The sequence below is a fragment of the Anabrus simplex genome, chromosome 2 (genome assembly GCF_040414725.1).
Source record: "Anabrus simplex isolate iqAnaSimp1 chromosome 2, ASM4041472v1, whole genome shotgun sequence".
NCBI classification, from domain to species: domain Eukaryota; kingdom Metazoa; phylum Arthropoda; class Insecta; order Orthoptera; family Tettigoniidae; genus Anabrus; species Anabrus simplex.
The window spans coordinates 497,837,421-497,857,239 of NC_090266.1; the positions used below are offsets into that span (position 1 = coordinate 497,837,421).

Below are 19,819 nucleotides of genomic sequence, written 5' to 3' on the forward strand. Positions count from 1 at the left end.
TTCTATTTCATTCATAATTTCATCTGTTGTTTCAGTTTAATTTTGATTGGTTCCACCTCACAAGGTGGGATGAATCCAGTCACTAATTTATTTTGCATATACGAGTAAAAATTGAATCATGCTTCAATTGTGTGAATTCGATCACTATTTTGAGTTTTTAAAAATAATATTAGAATATTTATAGCTATGTATCAAATGTTGTTTTAGTCTTAATTCATAACTCTAACAGCACACCGAGCGATTCGTCCGTGTGGATAGAGCTACACAGCTGTGAGCGTGCATTCCAGAGATGGTGGGCTCGAATCCCATTGTTGGCAGCGCTAAGGATGGTTTTCAATGGTTTCCCCATTATCTCACCAGGCAAATGCTGGGGCTTCACCTTAATTGAGGGCACGGCTGCTTCCTTCCCACTCCTAGCCCTTTCTTATCCCCATGTCACCCTAAGACTTGTCTTTGTCAGTGCGACGTTAAGCAGCTTGTGTATATATACACACACTGAGTGGCCAAAAGTCATAGGAAGGCACTGAATGTGATGTTAATAGCGAGTTGCTCCTCAGCGAGCCCTCAAAACTGCAGCAGTACGGCGAGGCATTGACTCTACAAGGTGTTGGAATCGTTGGTAACATTCTCTCTGCGATATGGAAGATTCACCCTCGACACAGTTGATCTCTGAAACCCAAGTTCGCGTGTAACCTCCGCAATTCTATGACCCATGGGCTGTGCGCCGATGATCATCCCGCCTTCAAAGCCGGTTAATTCGCAACATGTTGGCATCTTCATGAAATTGGTGTGTGTGACAGACTGCTCAGCTATGCTGCAGCTAGCCGCAATGCTCAGGCGTCACACATGGCACATTTTCTAATGGACACCCCTTCCTGTGATTTTTGGCCACTCGGTGTATAAAATTTTAAAAATAAAAACATTTGAATTAAGAACGATTTCCAAACAAGTTCCAAGTGGTAATAAAAGTAATATCAACATAGAGGATGGTTTACTCAATAATATAATAATTTATTTCATTAAGGATATGTTTACGATGCCTTCTACCTGCACATTATCGAACCATGATATAGAGGAGCGCAGGGCAAATGAAAATGAAGGAACAGACAAGGAGAAGAAAAATCAGAGTGCAGAGTTAAGAAAACAACATACATACGTACATACAGCTTCATTATAGACTACTGTTATGCCTTTCAGCGTTCAGTCTGCAAGCTTCTGTGTATTTACTAACTGCCACCATAATCCTGTATTTGTAACTAGTTCTGTGGGCTCTTTTAATTCAATACCTCTCATCTTTAAATCATTAGAAACCGAGTCTAACCTTTGTCATCGTACTCTTCCTCTACTTCTCTTACCCACCATAACAGATTTCATTATTCTCTTAGGTAACCTATTCTTCTCTATTCGCCTCAAATGACCCCATCACCGAACCCGGTTTATGCATACAGCTTCATTCATTGAGGTCATTCCTAACATTATCTCCTCATTCCGGGTACCCTCCTGCCATTGTTCCCACCTGTTTGTACCAGCAATCATTCTCTCATGTCTGTTACTTCTAACTTATTAATAAGATATCCTGAGTGCACCCAGCTTTCACTCCTGTAAAGCAGAGTTGGTCTGAAAACAGACCGATGTAAAGAGCTGACCTCCTCCTTGTAGAAAAATGTTGATCGCAACTGCAAACTCACTGCATTAGCTTTGCTGCACCTTGATTCACTCTCACTCACTATACTACCATCCTGGGAGAACACACATTCTACTTAGGCCTACCTGAAATTCTCTACCTGTTTCAGCTTTGTATCCCCAATCTGACATTCAATTCTCTTTGATTTCTTAGATGGTTTTAAGACAGTGGTTTAATTTGTGTGTGACAAAAGGAAGACCAGCACTCACAGTATTATGGAGGAAATGTATAGTAATGTTACCTACACCTATGGCATTAGATTTATTTGAATAAAGTACTTTCTTAACTTGTTTGCCAGAGACAGCTTAGAATGTAAAACAAGTGTGATAAGGTGATGGGATGAACGATTGGTACGCATTTATGTCTGGTTGTTAATTGATTTAGGCGGTATTCTTCTTAAAAACATACATTAAGCTAGTCAGGGGGGATGGTGGGTGGTAATTCGTTCTGGCTTTTACTGCTAACCTTTCACAATACCCAGTGAACGAAGGTGGTTTCTAGTATTACTTATCTGTGTTTAATTTACCTGAGAGAGAGTTTAAGTATTTATATTTCAGATTTCTTAGGACTTGCTTGACTCTGTTCCTAAGTAAATCATGGCCAAATTCCAGTTCCAGAGTAACATTTTATTATAGAAATGAATTGAAAGGTAAAGTACAGTAATACGTACATCATTGCATGGTGCACAGCTGGGACCTGAGTTTTTGTTCGCTAAGATTACTGTGAGGGTGGCAAAAGTTCTCTTCTCAGTTGTCTATAAATCTCCTGGCATAATGAAAAGGACTGAATTTGAAGGTTGATTATTCGACGTCATTTCTAACAATGAAGATGTAATAATGTGTATGTGAAGAGAGTCCTTGTTTATATGACAACATTGTAAACACTGTTTCAAAATCACATTCATTGCAAGTTCTCTCTTACCATTGGTAACATGCGTTACGGCGAGTCGTCATATTTTTATTTCATCATTTAACCATGAGTAGAGAAGGCGACTAACTATCACAAGCCATTTGGGAGTATGCTTGTCGTACAGTCTGGTAACAAGTGAATTAAGTCTGTTAACTATAGTGTCAATATTGTCCAGTAGTAGAACATCATTCCAGAGTATATTATAGGCATCATATTTCAGGTCATTCAAATTAATGAGCCGGGCTGAGTGGCTCAGACGGTTGAGGCGCTGGCCTTCTGACCCCAACTTGGCAGGTTCGATCCTGACTCAGTCCGGTGGTATTTCAAGGTGCTCAAATACCGTCAGCCTCGTGTTGGTAGATTTACTGGCACGTAAAAGAACTCGTGCAGGACTAAATTCCGGCACCTCGGCGTCTCCAAAAACCGTAAAAGAGTAGTTAGTGGGACGTAAAGCATATAACATTATTATTATTATTATTATTATTATTATTATTATTATTATTATTATTATTATTATTATTATTAATGTCTCTTATATTTCTACATGTGGTGAATTTTGACTTCTGTTTGGGTTCACAAAGGGAATAGGATAAGTAAATGATATTGGTGAGGTTGTGTTGAGACAAATGGAACTGGAATTTGGCCATGTTTTAGAATTATTGGTGGATTATTGTATTATCGATTTGAGAGAGAGAGAGAGAGAGAGAGAGTGTGTGTGTGTTTGAATAATCAAACTTCAAATTCAGTCCTTTTTATTATGCCAGGAGATTTATAGACAACTGTGCAGAGAACTTTTGCCACCCTAACAGTAATCTTAGCGAACATGAACTCAGGTCCCAGCTAAGCACCATGCAATGATGTACGTATTACTTTAACTTTCAAGACATTTCTATAATAAAATGTTACACTGCCTCCATTCCTACCATTGCATCTGTCCCAGCGGACCAATTCATAATGATTAAATGCTACCATAGAGCATGGGATGGTGAGCCAGCTTTCACTAATACGCAAAATGTGTTTGTCAGTGTACATGGGAAGAGAAACAGTGTTTATGTTACAACATTGTAAACACTGTGATGTAGAGGAAAGGGCCTGCTTCAAAAGAATGACTGTGATGTTGGGAGGGGAGAGATAAAAAGGAGTAGTCTGAAGGCTAGGGGCTTTACGTCGCACCGACACAGATAGGTCTTATGGCGACGATGGGATAGGAAAGGCCTAGGAGTTGGAAGGAAGCGGCCGTGGCCTTAATTAAGGTACAGCCCCAGCATTTGCCTGGTGTGAAAATGGGAAACCACGGAAAACCATCTTCAGGGCTGCCGACAGTGGGATTCGAACCTACTATCTCCCGGATGCAAGCTCACAGCCGCGCGCCTCTACGCGCACGGCCAACTCGCCCGGTAAGGAGTAGTCTTGGGTTTCTCAACAAGGTCAGCACCATGTAGTGGACATTGTTCTAATTGTATTGCGGGATTATCTTACAAAGAGATTGATAGCGACAATGAGTATTCATAAAGCACAAAATTCATTTAAAAAAGGAAAGATTTAAAAAATCCACCTTAATCAGTACGATTCAATATATTAAAAACACTTAAGAAATTGTGGTAAAAAATTATTTTGGCCAATTTTTTTTTCTCATGGCTTTATGTCGTACTAACACAGATAGGTCTTATGGCGACGATAGGATAGGAAAGGCCTAGGAGCTGGGAGGAAGCGATCGTGGCCTTAATTAAGGTACAGCCCCAGCATTTACCTGGTGTGAAAATGGGAAACCACGAAAAACCATCTTCAGGGCTGCCGACAGTGGGATTCGAACCCACTATCTCCTGGATGCAAGCTCACAGCCGCACGCCCCTAACCGCACGGCCAACTTGCCCGGTTGTTGGCCAATATTAAGGCCCTTCTCAGCCACATATTTAAAAAAAATGGATAAAATTATTAGATAAACAAATTATATTAACTGAAATTATTTCAAAAATTATCAAGAAAAGGTTATGCAAGAATGTTCACCTTGATGTAAGGTGACTATTCAGAATTGGTATAATCAGTCTTTTCTTAAAACATATGTCTGGGCACTTAATCTTACAGAGCCATCACATGAATAATCTTCTTAAATGTTGGAGACAAATACTTTCTTGTTGGATAAATTTTACTGAGATCTGAATTTTAGATAAACCATTGATGATTAAATGTATGGAGCAATACACTTGGTGGAAAGATAATTGTGTAAACAAAGCTTTTGCCTGAAGCCAACGCGAAACATATATTGATTCTGCAGTTTCTGCAGGATGAACTGAGAGCACTCACTACACCCTTCTGGTTCCAGGTGCCTTCTTGTTATCTTTGGAATGTCTCATTTTACCTGCTAACAGCTGCTACAGGAAATAACTGATAAATGATCAACTTCACATGGAGTTCTCAGATTAGGCCTAATGACCAAATTTTCCTGGTTACCAATACTCATTGTTTAATACCTAGAAGTCTATTCGAGGAACATACCCTGAGGCAGCCAAACGCATGAACTTTTTCTTTCTTCACAACTACTACAGTTCCGTTTCCAGCACAAGCACAATTCCACACAATTTTTCTCTTCCATCCAGGCAGCATGCCATCATCCTTAAACATAATTTCTTGATGATATGAGAGTTCTAGATTTTAGTTTACATGAAGGAAATTATTATTATTATTATTATTATTATTATTATTATTATTATTATTATTATTATTATTATTATTATTATTATTATCATCAAACAGTATAATAAGTTAATGTACTCGCATTAAAACACAAATTTCTAACATTGTGTTTTATAGTTGTAGTGAACAACACTTCTGAGGTAGTCAGATATAAAACTATATACTAAATGTAATATTTTATTCCCTGATTCTTTTAAAACATAACGCTTGAATAAATATAACAACTACAAATACAAGCTTGAGTCCGATCCTCGCTCTCGCACTCACAAAGGCGAAGTGTCAAACTGGGTGAGAGGTACCAGGTAGCTACATAGCCCTCTAGTGGATGTCATAAACACACAGACAAGACATAAAGAAAGTCACCCTGTGGACTGATCTGATACACAAAGCAAACCACTAATGAACAATAGGAATATCAAGGTACTGCGAGATTAGTTTGAATTTTTCATGTATTTGAATTCAAGTTCTACTACACCAGTAGAACATTTTGATAACAGTAGCTACATTACTGAAATATATTGTATGTCATATCTGGGATGTTACAGTATATATTGAATAGAAGCATTGTAAGTCTAAAATGTACGATAGATATAATTTTAATTTTTGAAGGCACAATTTCTGTAATCTTTTAAGTATATGTGTCAATATCTCAAGTTCATAAATGCTACTATTTAGGAAGAAATTGCTAATTTGCCTTAAAATGCTGACATTTCTTATTGCCGAAATTTTTAAGTTGCTTGTTCATTTGCAAAAGACAGTGAAACCTTCAGTTACTCTGTTACTGGTTCACAGGTGAAGGAGTTTCTAATATGAAATAATTAACTAGCAACATTATTGAGGTTGTGACTATTAACCCTTGTTAATTTTATTTTCTGTCATATTGGTCCTTATTACAGAAGGCCGTTATAGCGAGAATTTTCAACCGCAAAGAATTTACTCGCTATAGCGGATTGTTTTCACACCAGGCAAATGCTGGGGCTGTACCTTAACTAAGGCCACGGCCGCTTCCTTTCCACTCCTAGCCCTTTCCTGTCCCATCGTCGCCATAAGACATATCTGTGTCGGTGCGACGTAAAGCAACTAGCAAAAAAAAAAAAAAATATATATATATATATATAGCGGATTGTCGTTTTACTGTACCCGATTTTCCCTAAATTTCAGAAAAGGTACGCAAAAAAAACCAAATACCTCACCATGCATCTATTTTGGAAATATATTGTACGTCCCAGCAAAATAATAATAATAATAATAATTTTGCTGTAAATTTATGAGGGAACAGTCTTTCTGAAATTTTACCCGACATGGTAATAACTAACCTCTGAAATCAGTGATGCATACTGTCGTATCTTGAGATGTATCACATTTTTATGTATTTACTGTACCTAGTACCAAAATCAACTGCTGGGCTGAGTGGCTTAGACGGTTGAGGCACTGGCCTTCTGACCCCAACTTGGTAGGTTCGATCCTAGCTCAGTCCGGTCGTGTTTGAAGGTTCTGAAATATGTCAGCCTTGTGTATGTAGATTTACTGGTACATAAAAGAACTCCTGCGGGACTAAATTTCGGCACCTCGGCGTCTCCGAAAACCGGTAAAAGTAGTTAGTGGTACGTAAGGCCAATTACATAGTTATTACTGAAAGCATTTGTTTATTTCAGCCTTTATTTTGACGGAGCTAACGAAAGCTATCTGTCATGTTATTTACGCACTTATGAAGAAGAAGAATTGAGGAGTTGAAATGGAAAACGACTTAAGTGCCGCATATGCCATTTTGAGGTTTTTGTACGACATGAGACTGTGTGTTGTGGTTATCCCTCTGGAAAGGATTAATGTACCAGAAACATTTATATTCGTTCCAAGCACGGTACGAAGATTGCGTTAGCATTTCGAGCAGACACTAGTGCCAGTGACCGTGGCCTGGAGAGTGACGCAAGTGCCTATGGAGGTCTGGTCGTCAATGTGTGTAGTGCCGCAGCTCGCACTGCATTACATCGTACTAGCCAGTGCTGTTATAGTGGTTGTGTGACACGTTATTACAGAGAGAGAGAGAGTGTGTGTGTGTGTGTGCGCGCGCGCGCAGATGAACTGATATGGAACTTCATACGTCTCGGAAGGTTTACAAATCAACAATAAACAAAGCGCGTTAGGAGAAACGTACCGCTGGTAAACCTTACACATCTACAGGTCATGAGATTCCTGGCAAGAAAGCGCTATCAGAACAACTTACATGTAAGTGTAAATATGCTTGTAAGACGTTTCTACGCGAGTACATGGAGAGTCTGTTCACCCAGTTCTATACTTTGGGCGAAAGTGAGCAAGGTAGGCTACACACCTTTTAAATAGACTGGAACTTGTGAACGTAAACAGAAGACGACACGGAACATACAATCATCCATCAGAAAGTAAGATACAAGTAACAGTGTGCTACAGTGTGCCTAACGGAAGAGGTGAGCACGTGTAAGTGTGCAGTAAGACGTTCAAGGACACTTTTGCTGTGACAAATCGGCGACTTCAGACACTTCAAGAAAAGAAAAAGAAAGGTGTTATGGTTTATGACAACGGAAGGGGGAAATGTGAAGGCTCAACCAGCATAAGGTTAAGTTTACCACAAATGACAGGGATCTGGTGAAAAACTATATAAATTCCTTTCCCCGAGAATGCAGTCATTACGGTAGGAAGAAATCGCAGAAAGAATATCTCAGTCCGGATTTAAGTTACCACCGGATGTTTATTGCGTTCAAATAAAAGTATCCAGACAATAAGGTGACATACAAATACTATGGCGGCGTCTTCAAGGCAGATTTTAAGACACTCCAGTGATAAACCCAGAACAGACACTGCAGGCCGCTGTGAAAGCCACGTCTTCAGAGTCGGAACGACATAAGGCCAACAGTGAACTACAGCTACATGTAAGCGAGCGGAAAAAACACAAACACTAATGAAAAGTGATATCTCTGATTCTCAGTTATCCACGAGTAGTACCTGCGCAGTGAGTATGGATATGCAACAGGTTCTGTTTGTTCCGACCCTCACGCATTCCAGTATGTTTTACTCACGACAACTAGCTTGCTATAATCAATGTATATATGATTCAGGCACCAATGACAGTTTCATGTGCTTGTGGGATGGAGGGAGCTGAGGTCAAAGGAGTAATGAAATATCATCTTGTTTATTCAAAGTGATGACGTCCGGATATACAAACGAAACGTTGTTATATGGTGTGACAACTGTGCATCACAAAACAAAAACAGGATAATGAATGACACTCATTTATTTAGTTGCCAAAGACCATTTTGATACTAAAAATCCACAGCCTGTTTCCAGTCATTCGACCGGGTCAGGAATGGAATGAAGCCCCCATCTAATGGTGAGGATAGGAACTGTGCCGGCTGCCGAAACCTGTCGCACTCCTCTGGGGCAATGATTAATGAATGACAGATGAAATGGTAATGGAGAGTGTTGCTTGAATGAAAGATGACGGGGAAAAAACGGGAGTACCCGGAGAAAATCCTGTCCCGCCTCCGCTTTGTCCAGCACAAACCTCACACACACGCGCGCGCATACTAGAATCACTGGTAAGTGCTCTCACCCAGTTTCAATAACTTATCTCATGTGAGTGACCGGGATTTGAACCACGGAACCTAGCGGTGAGAGGCCGGCGCGCTGCCGCCTGAGCCACAGAGGCTCCATCTTTATACTATTGATTTAAAATTCTTAGTGTCCGGGCATAGTTTCATGACATGTGACAGGGACTTCGGTCAAATTGAAAAAAGGAAACTAGTAATGAAAGCCAGGATCCCAGATTAGCTAGAGGCCGTTATTAAGTCCGCAAAAAAAAAAAAAAAAAAAAAACCCACCATTCAAGATAGTTAAAATAGGTAAAGATGATTGGTTTGACTTTGGAGCTCTCGCCAACGAGTACATCAATACTACCAAGCTGCGGCTCAGTAAAGCCTCACACATTAGAGTGAGTAACCGACACCCAAAAGTAATACATGTCAGAACGTTATTCTATAGTGTATGGATGTCCTACGAGATATTTAAGAAAACAAAGAAAATGCGGGGGGCTTCCTCCACCATCACAGCTTCCCCGTGTGCAGAAGCATCATCATATCAGTGCAGAAAAGAACAATAATCTGCTGGCGCTCTGTGACTACTTAGATGTAAAGTACCTATAGAAATTACTATCGTCAGTTGTGTCGAGAAGAAACCGTGTGTTCATAACCATGTACGGTATAGTGTAACATTCATATGCGGATATTATCCATTTCATAACATGCCCTGCACGTATTGTATGTTTCGTTTCATAATGATTACAGTGTTCTTTAACATGATCTATGCTGTATAGGAAAGATACTTGGTGTGTCATTCAGTTACGAAACGTGCACAATCGTAACACTTAAGTGGAAATGTGTCATTTGTTTACCCTTTCCACGTTAGAGAGTAGGCCTATGTAGGCTTACATCACAATGTATGAGAGATAAAATGTGATGAATACATACATATACTACTCAGTAAAATGTTCCCAAATGCACTGAGTACGTTCCAAAATAGAATGATAGGTCATTCATTATTGTGTTGCATAACGGCCTGGAAAACGTCATGTGTGCCAGCAGAGGGAAATGGAGAACAACGTACGTGCCATATACTTGACAGCAATCGTTTTGTCTGTATTTTTCCACTAGGTATCTTCTGGCACTTAGGTCGTTTTCCATTTCCACTCCTCAATTATGAAGGCATGTTCTCTCTCGTTTCAAACTTGAATATTTCTTTTCACCAGTCAATGGGGATTAATAATCGGCAGCGCGAGATAGCTCACTAGTCTGGGTAGTGGACGTAGTGAGAAATCGATATGGATGATCGATCGTGTTCAATTTAAATGTAGCCTTCAGAAACACACAAGTGAAAATGCCTGTTGTACACCATCACATTTTTCTTTCCAATTCTTCACAAGAAAAATTTCAAATCTTCTCAAAGACTGTTCAACATTGCTGAAGGTTTGACAAGATTTGAAAATATTTGGCAACGTTTGATAGAATTTTATTTTACCGTGGATGAAAGTCAACCACCAGTTGTGGTTCTTGGACTAGCAGTGTGATATATTCTTAAAAGGAAGAGAAACGCGCAGCAAGGCATAATTTACATGGAAAAAAGATTGCGATATTCTTCTACATAATTTTTGTAATGTATTTACTGCCTTAATATCATTTGCAGAGGTTATGTTTTATTGCATTTACGCACACGATTTGAATAAAAAATGACAGCAATGCAATGGAAGTTATTATCTTATCGCTCGAGAATATATTAGGAATTCAATAATAATATTTATCGTGTTATTTGCTTAACGTCTTCCAATATTGGGAGAATTCACTGCTGCTACTACTACTACTACTACTACTACTACTACTACTACTAATAATAATAATAATATTATGCGAAGATCGTCATAAATCGAACATTGCGGATGGTGTTTACTTATAGGTTGTCGTACGGTAATAAAATCTGTCCACTTCCTTGAGAAATTTCTCTTCTACCTTCTCATACGCTACCGTTTTAATTAAATTTATGGTACTCTACGGAGCTCCCTGAATAAAGACAGAGATGTGCTTTAGCAGTTAATACTACAGTTGCTCCTATGATTGCAATCGGTAGTGCGAGTGCAGCGCTCCATGCGGTATTCTCCGGTAGTAGTGGTCATATGTCTCACCAGCCTCCTTAGCTTTCCAGTATCCACACCATATGTCATTGCCTTTGGGGCAACAATCGGTGCTTCGGATGGCGAGCGGAGGATGGAGGAACAGTACTGAATGCTGAATGTGTACTCACTTGGAGTACAGTAGTGGTGCGCAACGGATGTGCCTAGCGACGTAGTAAATACTGCTTTATGAGTATGAAAAAGGCAAATATATGAAATATATACATTCTCATTTATCGTTCGTGTTTAATAATAATAATAATAATAATAATAATAATAATAATAATAATAACGTAACGCCCTTGAGGCGGTAGAGGTGGAATCCCTCGCTGAGTCCGAGGGTACAGTCAACCCTGGAAGATAAACGGAAAGAAAGATATTATTATTATTATTATTATTATTGTTTCGTTTCGGCCAACTAAGGACCACGTCATTTCAACGGTTTCCCTTGAGCTTTAATGTTGGTCCAGTATTCCTTCATTCGTATACGGTGTTGCTCCTTTCGCTCTTCCGTCCATGCCTTTCCAGTTTTCGTCTTCGGCTTTGGTAGGGAACTCTGATGTTCTTGGAGTTTTTTCTTAAGTGGGACACGCTCCTGGATATCTTCAAATGAGATCCCAATCTCCTGCAGATCTTTCTGTACCTCACTGAACCATGCCCCCTTTGCCTTTTTCTCGTGGAGGAAAGAGAGAATGCGGTTGGTTAACCATGTTGAATTCATTCAGGCCATGTGTCCATAAAAAGTAATCCTCCTTTTTCGCATCACATCGGTTATTTTCTCCACATGCGAGTACAACTCCTGGTTGTGCCGTCTCCTAAACTCGCCGTTCTTTTGACTGGACCTAAGATGTTTCTCAATATCTTTCTTTTCTTGGCCTCCAATTTCTCCATCATGCCTTTTTTGTTCATGGCGAGACATTCCGCTGCATATAGAGCCTCTGACCGGATAACAGTGCAATAGTGTTTGATTTTTGCATTCAGATATATAGATCTTTTATTATAGACATTTTTAGTCAGATGGTAAGCCATTTCCATTTTATTCATGCGTGAAGAAAATGCTTCTTTTTCGGACAAGTTAGGTTCTATCCATTCACCAAGATACTTAAATTTTTCAACTCGCTTGACTTTTCCGTGAGTCACTTCTAGCTCACTTGGCGCCAGTTTGATGTTTGTAATGAATTTCGTTTTCTCAAAGGAGATTTGGAGGCCCGCCTTTGCAGATTGTGTTTGAAGCTGGTTGATCTGCTTCGTGGCCACATCCAAGGAATCAGCAAAAACCGCGAGATCGTCTGTAGATGCTAGACAGTCAATTGAAAGGTTCTTGTTCTTTTGGCCTAGTCTGACTGCGTTTTTGACTCCTTCATAACTCATTTCTCTGCGCCATTCATGGATCACTTTCTCAAGAACGCAGTTGAACAACAGAGGTGAGAGACCATCTCCTTGCCTAACTCCTGTCCGTATTTCAAAGGCCTCTGAAATCTCTCCTCTAAATTTCACTTTTGAGATGATGGTGAGAGTCTTTTGGATGATCACTCTTTTTTTACCGTCCAAGTCAAATTCCTTTAAGATCTGAAGAAGGATAGTTCTATCAATTGAATCATAGGCCTTCTTAAAGTCAATGAACGTTACTACAAAAGGCTTGCTCCTTAGTTTAAGATATGAAAGGACAGATTTCAGATTCATAATCTGCTCCACACATGACCGTCCTTTCCTGAAACTTCCTTGGTAATCACCCAGCTCTGGATCTAGTTGTCCTTCTGCCCTGATTTGAAGAGCTTTCGAGAGAATTTTGTAGGTTGTAAGTAGGAGGGAGATGCCGCGATAGTTGTTAACATCCGACTTGTCGCCTTTCTTATGAAGTGGGTGGAAAAGGGCAGATGTCCAGTCACTTGGAAGTCTTTCAGCATTCCAGATTTCATGTATGATGTCCGTTAATTTCTCCACTGCATTGTCACTAGCAAACTTCCACAATTCAGCTATTATCGAATCTTCACCCGGCGCTTTATTATTCTTCAAGGATTGGATAATCTGTCTGACTTCCTCTTTCGTAGGTGGAGCTGAATCTCGGTGGACTGTTGTTTTATCTTCAAATGTGAATCTGGACATTGGGGCCTCGCAGTTAAGAAGGGATTCGAAGTATTTTGCAAGGATCCGTCAGTTTTCCTTGTCGTTATGGGCTAGGTTTCCATTGGAATCTCTGAACTGTAGGCTCGGTGGGTCGTATTTTCTCAAGTTGCTTTTAAATGTTTTATAAACGTCGTATGTATTGTTCTTGAAATCCTGCTCAATTTGAGCCAGATGGTGTTTATCAAAAGCACGTTTAACGCTGCGGATGGTTTTTGCTGCACACTTTCTCTCATTCAAGAAGTTTGTCCAGTTGACTTGGTTCTTTAGCGAGTTCCATTTCTGCCAGGCGAACTCTCTTTGCCTTATTGCTGCATCGCATTCACTGTTCCACCAAGCATGCTTCCTGGGCTTAATAAGCTGAACCGTCTCTTTAGCTGTTTTGACCAGGGCCTCGCGCAGTTGTTCCCAGTTCTCTGCATTCACTGATTGTAGTTTCTGAGTGAACTCATGGTTAGATCCTAGTTTTTCTCTATCATATCTTTCAATCCTTTTGGCTCGAACTCCCCTTCTGTTTCTCGGGAGCAGTTTGATTTTTATCTTGGATAGATAGTGATCTGAGTCCAGTTTTGCTTGTCTTAGAACTTAAACATTCTGAATTTCACTTTGAGCCTTCCGTGCGATCGCGACATGATCAATCTGGAATTCACCAAGGTGGTGATTTGGGGATTTCCAGGTCTTCTGTTTCTTAGGCAGGTACTTAAAAGCAGTAGACTTCATAACGAGGTTAAATGCCTTACATAGCTCTATTAGCCTTTCTCCATTAATTATTATTATTATTATTATTATTATTATTATTATTATTATTATTATTATTATTATTATTATTATTATTATTATTATTATTATTATTATTATTATTGTCCACCTCTGTGATGAAGTGGTTAGTGTGATTAGCTGCCACCTCCGGAGGCCCGGGTTCGATTCCCGGTTCTGCCACAAAATTTGAAAAGTGATATGAGGGCTGGAACGGGGTCCACTCAGCCTCGGGAGGTCAGCTGAGTAGAAGGGGGCTCGATTCCCTCCTCAGCCATCCTCGAAGTGGTTTTCCGTGGTTTTCCACTTCTTCTCCAGACAAATGCCGGGTTGGTACGTAACGTAAGGCCACTGCTGCTTCCTTCCCTATTCCTTGTCTATCCCTTCCCATCGTCCCACCCCCCACCCCACAAGGTCCCTGTTCAGTATAGCAAGTCTGGATGAGGTACTGGTCCTCCTCCCCATCCACCGGGCGAGTTGGCCGTGCGGTTAGGAGCGCACAGCTGTGAGGTTGCATCTGGGAGATAGTGGGTTCGAGCCCCACTGTCGGATGCCCTGAAGGTGGTTTTCCCATGTTCACACCCTGGAGGGTAAACGGAAAGAAGTATTATTATTATTATTATTATTATTATTATTATTATTATTATTATTATTATTATTATTATTATTATTGTATGTCCCACTAACCACTTTTGTGGTTTTCTTCGACTTCGAGGTGCCGGCATTTTGTTCCATAAGGGGTTCTTTAATGTGCCGGTAAACCTGCCGACATGAGGCTGTCTTATTTGAGCACGTTTAATTGCCACCGAGCAAAGTCGGAATTCAAACCGCAAACTTGAGCTCAGAAGGCCAGCGTTCTACCGTCTGAACTACTCAGCCCGGTACAGCATATAAAAAAAATTCAATCGGTTCTTACTCTGCAATAATAAATGAGCTACGACAATGGAATATAATTATTACTTAAACATTTTTACTATTAATAATATTGTAAATGTATTTGCAAGGGTATAATATATGACAATATTCAATCTACATTATTCTATCCACCTGCACCTATTGCAAACTGAATTTCAGCCGATCAAAATCTGTTATTCGTAGCATAACAAATAGTGTGGCAATCTTGAAACGACTGCAGCATTTGAATGACAAACAGGAAAACACGTGCATCTGTGGAATTAGTACTGAAACCTAAATTGTAATTCCACCTGAGATCACTGTTACAACAGTCTAGTGTCTAGTGACATGTCATTTACTGTTTTTAAAACATCTAAAACGCTCATAACTGCAGACTGTGTTGGTACGTCTGTGATATCCCCGCCCTCCTCACTCGTCGGATTCATCATGTGAGTTAGTAGGCTTAACGAGTTCAAGAATTTCTCTCTCATTCAGATTCCCGCACACAGGCACACCTTCGTTAGCTTTTACATAATCGTCAAATTGACAGGTGACTTGCAGCTGAGAAGAAACACGATTCCAGCTATCTGGCACTTCGAGATGAAGTTCCTCCTCAATAATTTTGCTTCCTGTTTCACTTCGTTAGAAGTTAGCATGTCTGAAACATGCAGAAATTGCAGTGGTTTCCCACAACACTGCGATACTTCGGATAGCTTCAAGTACATTCCATTTCAGTACTCGTTTTACCTCAAGCCTACGCATCAATGAGTTGACCAGTATGCTATGAAAGCGGTGTTTAAGGAGTTTAAATATGCCCTGAACAAGTGGTTGTAGCATACTGGTACAATTTGGTGGTAGGAATACCAATTCATTATTCCGTAGCTCAGCATTTGGATAAGTGGGGCAATGGTCTATAAAAATAACGACTTTTCTGTTCTTCAATTCTTCAATCCAATTCTCGAATCAAATGCTTAAAGCCACTGCTTAAAAAGCGTCGATTTCATCCATGCTTTCCGTGCACGTATGAAGCGAACACAAATGTTACGCATGACTTTAAATGCTCGCGGGTTGGCTGATTTGCCGATAATGAACTGTTTCAGTTTATCACTACCGTCCATGTTGCGGCACAAAAGAACGGTTAATCATTCTTTGCTGTGTTTTCCACCTTTGCATGGTTCGCCCTTCTCCGCAAGAGTCCTTTGGGATAATGTATTATCAAAAAGTGCAGATTCATCAGCATTGTATACATCTTTGATTTCGTACCTTTTAAAAATTTCACGGAGAATTGGAAGCCAGTCATTGACGACTTTTTCATCTACACTTCCCGATTCGCCTTTTATTGCGTGAAGCGAAATGCCACGTCTGGCTTTAAGGCGGTTTAACCATCCATCGCAGCACTGGAAGCCTGAAATATTTAGTCCGAAAGCTAAGTCTTGCGCCTTAGATTTTAACACGGGCCATGAAATAGGAAATCCTGCAGTTCGTTTCTGGACAAACCACTCAAAAAGAGCAGCTTCAAGGTCAGCATGGTCCGTACCACACAGTTTTTTACTCCCGCTTGGAATGCTACCTTTTAAAACGGCGTCTTTTATTTTTTCCTTATTTTTAAGGATAGTAAATAGAGTCAAAGATGTTAAATTATACCGCCTGCCTATTTCACTTTTGGTTACACTGCTTTTTTTCACAAGCCTCCACAATTTCATATTTTGTTGCCAAATCTAACGATTTTCGTTTCCCACTTGACATTTTAAAGTGTTAAGTCACAGCAGAACGAAGTAGATTTGTTTCATTACCGATACCTACTGTTTTCAAAAGGAAAGAAGACTCCCGAACACAACCTAGAAACCGCCGTCAGTTCGAACTATGCTGTTCACAGTACAGTCAGTTTTCTTTTAATATCACTAATAAGGCCTACACGTCTTCTTCGCAAGATACGGAAAGAAACTCGATATTTTAAATAAACAATAGCACAGTCTGTTCACATCTCACACAGAAAGCAATTTTAGACAAGCGCACTAAGTAAATCACAACTTAAGCAACACAAGAAGTGGTTTTACTCTGCGTACCATAGCAATAGATAAAAGCGTCAGATTCAGTCACACCACGAGGAACGACAATTTTTGACAGCAATACTAGCAGCTCGATAAAGAACTCTTCATTGCGACAATGCATAGCCATAACAGGTTGACCAATCCAACAAATTTGTGACATCCGAAAGAACTACTGCTTCGTGTGAATGCTTGATATGAACGAGAGTATAATGGTGCCAATAAAATCCTTTGCAAGAGACCCGCTGCTGCAGTGTTTGTCGATCTTTTCGTGGAAGGTTTTATAATCTAATTGTGTAAAACCATCACAGTAATATAGAAATATTTACCGTTATTTAGTTCGAGGAATACTGAGAGTTACGCGGAAAAAACAATCGATAGTTTTTTGCTAGCTTTTTGCGCCGAAGTGTATAAATACCGATAACGGAAAATAAAACAAGTTAAAATCTCTCGTAACAACGGATGACCCAGTGAAAGGGTTGTCGTCGTAACTGAAGGCTATTGTATAGTTTAATATAGAAATTTTGAAGGGACATAAAACCTGTTGTTACAACATTGTTCTCGTTATGTCCCGTACTCACTATAACAGACTTTTACCGTATTTACATGCTGAAAAATGTATACAATTATTTTTCATTCTGTTCCAGAACAGTTCTGTTTGAGGTGGAAAAACTTTGTGTGAAGGTAATATTTAAATGGATAACATGTTCAGTAATGCAGCCTGTTGTTTTATTTTCTAGACTGGTGTCTATTCTCCAGAAAGAAATGAGTGGTTAACTGATCACTCACCAAGAGATTTCCTGCCTGTTGAAGAGAAGTTGCGTGAGCCTAAATACATTGTGGAAAATGTATCAAAGGCAATTGACTTAGTTTTTAGAGAAGAAAATTTTTGTTGATGAAGGCATATTTTAGTAACATGAAGATATTTATTTTTACAGTGTAAAATTATCTTAGATTTTTTTTAATGTGAAAAATATATAGTAAGTTTTATGAAATCTACTGCAGTTTACTACCTTTACATGTTAGTTAACAATGTGTGTTTATTTATATATATATATATATATATATAATATACTGTGAAACCTGTCTATAACAGAATCATATTAATAATTCTATGATGGACTATGGAACATTCTTTATTTATTTCTCTATTATCTTTGGGCACGTGGTTTGAATGGGGAAATAAAATTTATATTTAACTTTCTTCAAAAGCAGGTGACTATTGTGAAGTAGGTTTGATAAGTTGGCAACAAAACAGGATATTTCCCCCTTCCACCCTCAAGAATTTGGAATGCCGTATATTTTGTCAAGGTCACTTGGGAGATCAGAAGAATGCAGGAATGGGGAATGTGACTGCAAGCATGAACTTCCTGTTCTACAAAGACCACTCGACTTTTATCTGCTACACGAAAGCATTGACTCACACTTTGCAGAGTTCATTGTCTCGCCTAATCAGACCTGTGAACACTCAGGTGAATTATGAACGAATCTGTCCGATTTTTTTCTCTAAGGAGATTCATATATTGCTGTGCTACAACTAATAAGCGTATAACAAAACTGTCTATACTGCATCTCCTAACAACCCATCCTTCTTGCAGAACTTGTTTTCCAGTTTGATGACATGTTGATAGAATTCTTCCCAGTCGATGCGTTACAGGTTTATGTTTCTTTCCTAAATTTACAATCACAAAGATTGTTGTTTATATTCATTCTAACAGTACATGTTTTACTGCCTGTTTCCTAAATGTTAAGTGCTTATTCGCCTGCCTATTTTAGCAAAATTAAATGCGTGAACTTTTGGGCTCTAGTTATTACGCTTCACAAACACAATGAATTACAAATTTGATGAATGGTATGTGATGATTTTATAGAAAGTTATAATAGTTGTGATGTTATATACGTGCTTATATCACAAATTAAAATTTCTTAAAAACACAAGTAGGTCCTTTAACAAACATTGAATCACCAGTTTGATGTACAGTACAGGAAAGTTCTGTTGGTTATCTCTGTTCCATTTGTGTTGGGCTTTGCAATTGAAAACAAACAGGTCTATTGATGTAGACTTAAAATACCCATCCTATCCATGTTTGAATTATATAGTGCCTCAAAAATCCATTATCAACTGACGCAAAATACTGACTAATTTGCCCAATTACCTTGTTTGTGCTGGTAGTAAACAAAGAATGTCCAATAACATTCCAGTTTGATCTTAGCTTTTATGCCTGCCAAGGTACCTCCGTTTCTACAACATCATCATCATTTCCCTTTATCCAGCTGTAGCCGGGTAGGGGCAAATATGGTTCCTCTCTACTTTCTTTGGTCTTTCCACCACTCCTCCTCCAACACTGTGTCCCAGTCCAGGTTTCTTTCTACAATACTGTGTTGGATTGTATCCTTCCATCTCAATCGTGGTCGTCCACGTCCTCTCCTTCCTTGCATTTGCATTTCCATCACCTTTTTTGGCATTCCTTCATCACTCATTCGCTTTACATGCCCAAACCGTCTTAATCGGCTCTTCTCTATTCTATCATTCATTTTTTCCACTCCAATTTCTTCCCGGATTTTCTCATTCCTTATTTTGTCTCTTCTACTCTTTTGTATCATACTTCGCAAGAACTTAATTTCGGATGCCTGTATTCGACTCTCATCCTTCTTTGTTATTGTCCAAGTTTCTGCTCTGTAAGTTGTTATGGGTACGTAATACATCTTGTACATAGTATCCTTTGCTTCCATTGGCACATCTTTGTCCCATAACATGTTTTTAACACTATGACAGAAACAACTTCCAGCTTGAATCCTCTTACTAATTTCAGCATCCAGTCGAGCATTCTCCATTAATTCACTCCCCAGGTATCTGAACGTTTCCACTACTTCCTGGGGCTTGTCTGCAAGTCTAATCTGACCTTTCCTTTCTTTCTTCCCTATAGTCATAACAATAGTTCTACACTTATTTTCAATCCACATTCTTTGATCCTCCCATTCACCACATTCAACTGTTCTTGAACCTTCCTGTCGTCT

At 39.3% G+C, this 19,819-nt stretch overlaps 1 protein-coding gene across 1 annotated transcript in view; it reads left to right on the forward strand.

Annotated features, from left to right (window-relative positions):
- The window catches only part of LOC136864196 (haloacid dehalogenase-like hydrolase domain-containing 5), a 188,197-nt gene extending 169,599 nt beyond the window's left edge, over positions 1-18,598 (forward strand). Inside the window, exon 7 of the mRNA XM_067140871.2 lies at positions 17,542-18,598. Within this exon, the coding sequence (XP_066996972.2) occupies positions 17,542-17,697 (156 nt within the window). The 3' untranslated portion in view covers positions 17,698-18,598. The remainder of the gene's footprint in view (positions 1-17,541) is intronic.
- Positions 18,599-19,819: the final 1,221 nt, after the last annotated feature.